The sequence below is a fragment of the Mauremys mutica genome, chromosome 1 (genome assembly GCF_020497125.1).
Source record: "Mauremys mutica isolate MM-2020 ecotype Southern chromosome 1, ASM2049712v1, whole genome shotgun sequence".
Classification (NCBI taxonomy): domain Eukaryota; kingdom Metazoa; phylum Chordata; order Testudines; family Geoemydidae; genus Mauremys; species Mauremys mutica.
Genome location: NC_059072.1, coordinates 361,588,311 through 361,597,667, shown reverse-complemented (window position 1 = coordinate 361,597,667; position 9,357 = coordinate 361,588,311). Strand labels below are relative to the sequence as shown.

Here is a 9,357-nt window from a genome sequence, read left to right as displayed (position 1 = left end):
ATGGGTTTTGGTCCTGTATCTCACGGCAGAATTCCCACTCATAGTGCAGATGGCAGTACATTATACACAAAAAAATAAAAAAGCCATCTCCGATTGCTAGGCTGAACAGTCTGCAAAACACAGTTTGCGCTGAGAATCTGAGCTCCTGGTATGAGAGAATAATTTCTTCGCTCCCGAGGGAGGCTCTCAGGCTGAAGTTCTCCAGGGTCTACCTCTGCTCACGGAACTGAGGAAATTGACTGGGAATCCTGGCCAATGGGACAGTCCACTGGGACTGTACAGGGAAATCATAAAGATTGCTGTCCGGGAAGGCGAGTGTCAGATGTGAGATTCATACACTGATTCTCAGGGCTCTGCATTCCTGTCGCAGTAAGGAGATTTACTTTCTCTGATGAGCGGAATATTGGTGAGTTACCTAATTCTGTATTAAAGTTAGTTCTAAGGAATCAGAAAGGGTTGCAGGGTTCAAGTCAAGAACCATCTGGGCAGGAATTCACCAGCACGGCAACTTGAACTGTTTAGTATTGTCAGAAAACCAAGGAATTTACCTTTTAAAATTTGAACTACAGATGTATTGGAAATAATTTAGACAAATATATGTTTTAAGATAACTTCCTTGTCTCCTACTGTGTCTTTCTATGTACCTCAGTATCTTGGGAATCTGTGTTACCAGAGGGTTCAGAACAATAATGGGCCACACCCTGACCAGATTTTTCTCTCATATTCTGCCTTCACTGTGTCACTCCAGATTGACAATGGCCTCCCAGAGAGTAAAATCAGGGAATCCAAATCTTTCATGACTTGTCTCAGAATGCCACATAAACCACGGGTTTTGCTGAGACTCTTGCAGCACCCTAACAGAATAGCAATCTCTCTAGCAGGAGAAGAAGCCGTCATTTTCACAGCTGGGAGCCAAAAGTTAAATACTAAAGGTGAAAACTCGGTCCCATTGAGATCAATGGCAAAACTCAGAACACAGCCAGGATTTCACCCTAAATCCACATATCGTGATTTACACTGGCCATGAGCCTTCAGTGACTTCAACTGGAGTCCTTCCGTGGCCTCTAAGGAAGGGTGAGCTCATTGAGACCAAAGTAGAACTGACAAGAGAGTGATCTGGATACTGCATGTCTCTCCTCCCGCCCCACACACACACTGTGTGGTCCTGGACCTCCCTCAGTGAGATTCCCAGCACTGCCTGGTTTCCTCTAAGCCAGAAACATGCTTCTATTTTTACGTGCTTTTGGTGCTTCTCATCCTTTCCAGAACCAGAGATGCAGGGGCACAGACCCTTTTCCTTCCCTGAAAAAACTGTTATCCTAATTGTTCTGAATGTCTAAACTTGTGAGTCTGAGATTTCAGCAACTTACAGTGGTGTGAAGTCCTGAAATTGGTGAAATAGGGAATGCAAATCCTGCCTAATAAACAGACCAAAGAGGCATAAGGAGGCCTCCTGGAGTTGGGGGTATCTCAGACCATAATAGAATGTGGACCACGATGTCGCGGATTGTCTCTGACACCATCCCCCGTTTGAACCATCCCTCCTCTGATAAGCAATCCCACTACAGCCTCCTGGTAATGTCAGCAATTGCTAACACAGGGAAAACAACCTCAGGAAACAGAGTAGCAGCCGTGTTAGTCTGTATCCACAAAAAGAACAGGAGTACTTGTGGCACCTTAGAGACTAACAAACTTATTTGAGCATAATCTTTCATGGGCTACAGGCAGGAAACTCTGTCTCGATTTCTAACAGGCTGCAATACATTAAAGCTTTGTGGCATTTTGAGGAAATTTTACTCCTGCTGGGTCCTTTTCATCTCCTTGTCCTCTATCTCACAGTGTCTGGCCCTCTCTGCTTCCTTGCACAGGCTGAGCAACTGCTGGAATTCCCTTCACTCCCAGAAAGGCAGCTCAGGCGGATCTCCCCCTTTTCCCTGGTGCAGGCAGACACTGAGTTTAACTTAGTCTGAGGAGATATTTCTATGAGCTGCTGCTGTAGCGTCTGTCACCTGGTTTTGGTCCTGCATGAGAGGTATCTCTGTGTGGCAGGGCTGGAAGTTGTAGGGATGGGGAACATACATGGATAAGTGGCCAGCACTGGGGGTTCTGTGGCAGAGAGCAGGATGCAGATGGGCAGGCGGGTAGCTCTGGGGCTTCTGGAGCCAGGGAGGAAGGTGTACACAGACAGCTTGTAAGTAATGGATGCTATAACTCTACAAGGACGTGGGCCCAGGCCACATAACTTGCGACGTCTGTGCTTTTTTCACAAAATGCTTTGGGAACCAAAAAGAACAGGAGTACTTGTGGCACCTTAGAGACTAACACATTTATTTGGGCATAAGCTTTCATGGCCTAAAACCCACCTCATCGGATGCATGCAATAGAACCAAAATGTTAAACTTGGGTTTCCTGCCATATTCTAAAGCTATATAAGGCAGGGATTGACATCATAGGTGATTCTTCACTCCTCACATAAGAGGACTCCAGGAAACACCTGAGGACCAAAGACTGAACCTGGGGAAGTGCTGAACTGATGCTAAAGGGATTTCTAGCCTTTGTAAGGCAAGCTGGGAAACTCAAGCTGCAAAGCTAATGCAGCTTGCGCCTTAAGACTGCCAGACTGCTTGTATCATCAGTGGTTTAATCATTAGCCTGCTGAACCCAGGGTTATGAATTCAGTCCTTAAGGGGGCCATTTAGGGAACAGGGGTAAAAATCTGTCTGGGGATTGGTCCTGCTTTGAGCAGGGGGTTGTACTAAATGACCTCTTGAGGTCCCTTCCAACCTTGATAGTCTATGATTCCTAGAGCAGATATTTTAGAGAAACATCCAACCTTGATTTTAAAATTCTCACTGATGAAGAATCTGCGAAAACTCTTGGAAAATTGTTCCAATTGTTAAACTCTCACTGTTTAAAAAATGCACACCTTATTTCCACTCCGATTTTTTTTTAATTCACCTTCCAGTCATTGGATCCTTTTAGACCTCTGTATGCTAGGCTGAAAAGCACTAAATACCTAGACACTGGTGCTCTTCCTGCCCATTTTCTTGAGCACAATGTCATAGCCCATCATGTAATGTCTGATTCCTTGGGGGAAACTGGGCTTCTTTCCAACATAGGAATTGCATCGTGGATCAGACCTATGGTCCATCTAGTCCAGTGTCCTCTCTCTGACAGTGACATCCACAGGTGCTGCAGAAGGTGTAAGAAACCCAGCAGCAATTGGATGGGGGGATGACCATACTGGGGTGTCACACTAATACTGAACAGCTAGAGATTGGCTTGTGCCCTGAAACATGTGAACGTATAGGATTTCCAATATATTTATTTAGCTGTAACTATTGTAACCGGATAGCCTCACTATCCATGCAAATGTCCAAATCCTTCCTGATTCTCACTTAGCTCATGGTCTCAAATACCTCTTGTGGCAATGAATTCCTCAATCTAATTAGGCACTGAGTGAAGAAAGCATTCTTTTTTTAATCTGTTTTGAATTTATGACATTTCAGTTTAATTGAATGTCCTCTTGATCTTGTGTTATGAGACAGGGAGAACTCATTCTGAACCTATACTATTCTTTACCAGTCAGTATTTTATAGACTTTTCTCATGCCCCCTCTTATTCATCTCCTTTGTAAATTAAAAATCCCACCATGCTGCCCATTCACCTGGCTTGCTTAGTTCCCTCTGAGGATTTCTCTGGACTTGACTATGACCTACATAACCTGGTGCCATCTGTAAATGTTGCCACCTCACTGCTCAACACCTTTTCTAGATTGTTCATAATTATAAAGTAGGGCTGTCAAGCGATTAAAAAAATAATGATTAATTGTGTGATTTAAAAAGTAATCATGATTAATTGAGCTGTTAATAATAGAATATTATTTCTTTAAATATATTTGGATGTTTTCTACATTTTCAAATGTATTGATTTCAGTTACAACACCAAATACAAAGTCTACAGTCCACACTTCGTATTTATTTTTTATTACAAATAGTTGCACTGTAAAAAAACAAAGGAAATTGTATTTTTCAAGTCACCTAATACAAGTACTGTAGTGCAGTCTCTTTACCAGGAAAGTTGAACTTACAAATGTAGAATTATATATCAAAAAAACACCCTGCATTCAAAAATAAAATCATGTAAAACTTTAGCTCCTATAAGTCCAATCAGTCCTAATTCTTGTTCAGCCAATTGCTCAGACAAACAAGTTTTTTTTTACATTTGCAGAAGATAGTGCTGCCCACTTCTTGTATGCAATGTCACCTGAAAGTGAGAACATAAGTTTCCATGGCACTGTTGTAGCTGGCATCGCAAGATATTTACATGCCAGATGTGCTAAAGATTTCTATGTCCCTTGATGCTTCAACCACCATTCCAGAGGACATGCGTCCATGCTGATGACAGGTTCTCCTTGATAACAATCCAAAGCAGTGTGGACCAATGCATACTCATTTTCATCATCTGAGTCAGATGCCATCAGCAGAAGGCTGATTTTTTTTTTTGGTGGTTCAGGTTCTGTAGTTTCTGCATCAGAGTGTGGCTCTTTTAAGAGTTCTGAAAGCATGCTCCAGAGCTCATCCCTCTCAGATTTTGGAAGGCACTTCAGATTCTTAAGTTTTGGGTGGAGTGTTGTAGCTATCTTTAGAAATTTTACATTGGTATCTTGTTTATATTTTGTCAGATTTGCAGTGAAAGTGTTCTTAAAATGTACAACATGTGCTGGATCATCACCCAAGACTCCTATAACATGAAATATATGGCAGAATGCATGTAAAACAGAGCAGGGGATAAAAAATTATCCTCCAAAGAGTTCAATCACAAACTTAATTAACACATTATCTTTTTAACGAACGTCTTCAGAATGGAAGCATGTCATCTGGAATGATGGCCAAAGCATGAAGAGGCATATGACTCTTTACCACATCTGGCACATAAATATGTAGTGACGCCAACTACAACAGAGCCATGGGAATGCTTCTTCCCCCTTTCATGTGACGTAGTAATTAAGAAGTGGGCATCACTATCTCCCGTAAATGTGAACAAACTTGTTTCTCTTAGAGATTAGCAGAACAAGAAGTAGGACTGAGTGCACTTGTAGGCTCTAAAGCCTTACATTGCTTTGTTTTTGAGTGCAGTTATGTAACAAAATACCTACATTTGTAATTTGCACTTTCATGATAAAGAGACTACACTATAGAACTTGTATGAGGTAAATTGAAAAATACTATTTCTTTTGTTTATCATTTTTATAGTGCAAAATTTGTAATAAAAATAATATAAAGTGAGCACTATAGTCTTTGTATTCGGTGTTGTAACTGAAATTAATATATTTGAAAATGTAGGAAAACATCAATAGTTAATATATTTCAATCGGTATTCTATTTTAAACAGTGTGATTAATTGGGATTCATTTTTTTTAGTTCATTGCGTGAGTTAACTGTGATTAATCAACAATCTTAATGTAAAGTATTTACAATATTATTTGTTATAAAGTGTATAACTACACTCGCTGTGCTTCTCTCCCTTCACAGAGACCTTGAGCATTTCTAAGCCTGATTGATGCATCGATCACTTCATGGCAGCTTTCAACGTCACCCCCTCTCATCCTTCAACATTCATCCTAATGGGCATCCCTGGACTGGAAGCTGCTCACATCTGGATTTCCATCCCTTTCTCTATGGTCTACATTATTGGCCTGTTGGGAAATTTCACGATTCTGTTTGTTGTTGGCAAAGAGCAGACTCTGCACAAGCCGATGTACCTGCTGCTCTGCATACTGGCACTCACAGACATCAGCACGTCGACCTCCATCATGCCAAAGGCACTGTGTATATTTTTGTTCGATTTGAAGAACATTACTGTGGGTGGTTGCCTCACACAGATGTTCTTCCTTCATGCAGTTTCTATTTTGCACTCTGCCATCCTCGTAACAATGGCCTTTGATCGCTACGTTGCCATATGTAAGCCTCTGAGATACGCCACCATCGTCACCAATGCACGAATAGCTAAGCTAGGGCTTGTGGGTTTAATAAGAGCTGTTCTCTTAATTCTGCCAATGCCCCTGCTCCTGAGCAGACTGCCATTCTGTGCCAATCACATTATCCCTCATACATACTGCGAGCACATAGCTGTGGCAAAGATGTCGTGTGGGGACATCACCGTGAACAGGATATATGGCTTGGTTTTGGCTTTTGTAGTCATTGGGTTGGACCTAACGCTCATTACCCTCTCCTACGGTCTGATCATCAGGGCCGTCCTCAGAATCGTGTCCAAGGAAGCCCACCAGAAAGCTCTCAACACCTGCACAGCCCACATCTGTGTAATGATGATGTCTTATTCTCCCGGCCTCTTCTCCACTCTGTCCTACCGGTTCAGTCAGGGCATTTCTCCCCATGTTCACATCATCTTGTCAAACCTCTATTTCCTCATCCCCCCCCATGCTCAACCCTATCATTTATGGGGTCAAAACCAAAGAGCTTCGTGACAAAGTGGGCAAATACACTTGCAGAAGGTGATTGCCTGGGGCCACTGACTTTAAACTGCGTAACAAGAGTCGGAACAAATATCTCCTCATTAATCAAGGGTGTTCTGTGCTGTTTGACTTAGCTCATCATAGTGAAAGTTCACAGTCAGAGAACTTCCTCACACCTAACCTGCTATCAGTGGATCACCAAGCACTGCTCTCTCCATTGCTGAGTTCTCTCTCTTTGTCCAACACCTGATCTCCTTCAGTATCACCCATCAGCCCCCACCGCCATACACCCTCTGACTCGGCCTTTCCTTGACGTTCAGACCGCCAGAAGGTACTGAAGCTTTCTGAAGCCAGCTGGCTTTCCATTAGACCCTGTGTGAACAGGGTTCTTCATCAGTTTGATGAACTGAAGCTGTGATTTCTGATAACCAAAAACAAAGAAAGCACTACAATGCTGAACCTTTTTGTCATATATCAGAGGGGTAGCCGTGTTAGTCTGGTTCTGTAGAAGCAGCAAAGAATCCTGTGGCACCTTATAGACTAACAGACGTTTTGCAGCATGAGCTTTCGTGGGTGAATACCCACTTCTTCGGATGCAAGTCCAAAAGCTCATGCTGCAAAACGTCTGTTAGTCTATAAGGTGCCACAGGATTCTTTGCTGCTTCTTTTTGTCATATGTTCAGTGATCTTGTGAGCAAAATTTACCTGATTTTTCTAGGTCCAATCCTTCAGGAAGCCTGGAGGATAAACCAAATGTGTCATTTAGAGACAATACAGGAAAGCTGCTGAAGGAATTGAGGACATTCTACTAGAGCTTGTTGGTGAGGGTGGTGAAACAGTGTGTTTTTGAGAACTGGATCGTTTTACCCTGGATTTGAGGAGTGTGCACTTCAGAATGTGATCAAGCCAATTGCAATCATATGATGTGTACCCAGCCATTAAAAAAGAGCACCACATAGTTAAGGGTTAAGTGGAAATCAGGCTTTAAGATGCAGTTAGCGATAAAATCCCTCTTAGGCGCTGTTCTCTACTTGCTTTACCTGTAAAGGGTTAAAGGAAGTAAGTGGGCACCTGGCCAGGAAAGCCAATGGGAACGCTAGAACTGTTTAAAATTGAAACAAGACTCCCCTTTTTTCTGTCTCTGGTTGTTCTCCAGGAGTGAGGGGACAGGGCAGACCCATGCTGTAAGAAGCTTGGGGCTAGGTATGAAAAAATCATCAGGATTGTACCTAGAAGTGACTCAATTAAAAACCCAGATATGTAAGTAGATCAGGAAATGTCTAGGAAGACGTGATTAGTTTTATCCATTTTATTTCTTTATGGCTTATGGACTCCTCTGGGCTAAGCCCAGGTGCTTTTGTTTGCTTGTAATCTTTAAAATGGACCTCGAGAAACTATCCTTGATGCTTAATCTTTGAAGTTATTCTTTTTATATCTAGAAATAGCCTAAGTTCCCAGATATATTTTCTTCCTTTTGTTTTTTAATAAAAAGTACCTTTTATTTAAGAACAGAATTGGATTTTTGTGTTTAAGAGATTTGTGCATATGTTGTTTAATTACTGTTGGCAATAGCTGATTTCCTTTGTTTTTCTTCTCAGGTCTTGCCCGGAGGAGGGCGTAAAAGGACTTGAGGGTACCCCACAGGAAGGAATTCCCAAGTGTGCCTTCCTGGGCTCTCAAAAGGGTTTTGCACTTGGGTGGTGGCAGCATCTACCAATCCAAGGTCAGAGAAAAGCTGTAACCTTGGGAGTTTAATACAAGCCTGGAGTAGCCAGTATTATTTTTTAGAGTCCTTGTGGCCCCCACCTTCTGCACTCGAAGTGCCAGAGTGGGGAATCAGCCTTGGGATGGTGGCAGAGTGGTGGAATCATTTTGAACCAGAAGCACAGACCTCAGGATTTTAAAGTAGGCATTTTTCCTTTTGGCAGCCAGCAAAGACAGGGAGTTTTTTCTTTGTTTCTTTTCTTTGCTGCCTGAGGGGGAACAGGTACACAAAGTGTTCAGCCTGCCAAGCCAGGGAGTCCAACAAACAGTTTATTTTTTTTTCTAGATTCATGGCAACAAAATAGCTAGGCTAGAGTAGTACAGCTCTATGCATGAGGTTGTGGATGGGCACCAAAACCCTAGAGCAACCAGTCTTCCCAAAGCAGCACGCCACAGAGAAGACAGACTTAGATCAAGCTCAGACATCCAGCTCCATGACAGAAATGCAGAGAGAGGATGGGAGACTGGAGATTTCCCAGGAGGGAAGGGCCAACACTCCCCAAACCAAGATCCTAGTGCCAGGGTGGAGAGATGCCCTTAACCCAGATGGAGTTCTATCTGCGGAAGTTAGGGTTTTCTTCCTAGAGAGGAAGCACTAAGAACTGGCAGAGAAGTGCTTGCAGGTGGAAGTAAAGTGCTTTGATCCTGAAAAGGCTAAGCTAGGTCAACCAGGTTGCCCTAACAGTCCTCCTCCAGGTACCGCACCCCATTCCAAGAAATTCCCCACATACAAGGTAGGTGATGATACAGAGGCCTTCTTAGAAAATTTTGAAAGGGCCTGCCATGGGTACAGCATGTCTACAGACCAGTATATGGTGCACATGGGGCCACAACTCAGTTGACCCTTAGCAGAGGTGGCAGCTGAAGTACCTAAAGAACACACAAATGAGTACGAAATTTTTAAACAAAAGGCCAGAATTAGAATCAGGCTAACACCCAAGCATGCCCCTCGGCGGTTCAGAGCCCTAAGATGGAAACCAGACGTGGCATTTTCCTGACATGCCTACCACATTATAAAAAATTGGGATGCCTGGATATCAGGAGCATGTGTTAAATCTCTGGAAGATCTGCCCTTCCTAGTGCAAATGGAGCAGTTCTTAGAAGGTGTTCCTGAGGAA

At 42.9% G+C, this 9,357-nt stretch overlaps 1 protein-coding gene across 1 annotated transcript; it reads left to right on the top strand.

Annotated features, from left to right (window-relative positions):
* Positions 1–5,578: 5,578 nt before the first annotated feature.
* On the top strand, positions 5,579–6,487 carry LOC123375590 (putative olfactory receptor 52P1). Its single transcript, XM_045026606.1, has one exon. It carries the CDS (start codon positions 5,579–5,581, stop codon positions 6,485–6,487), a length of 909 nt encoding a protein of 302 aa, XP_044882541.1.
* Positions 6,488–9,357: the final 2,870 nt, after the last annotated feature.

Bases quoted from the DNA above. Each gene is read 5' to 3' on its own strand.
- LOC123375590 (XM_045026606.1), top strand. From the start codon at position 5,579: ATGGCAGCTTTCAACGTCACCCCCTCTCATCCTTCAACATTCATCCTA.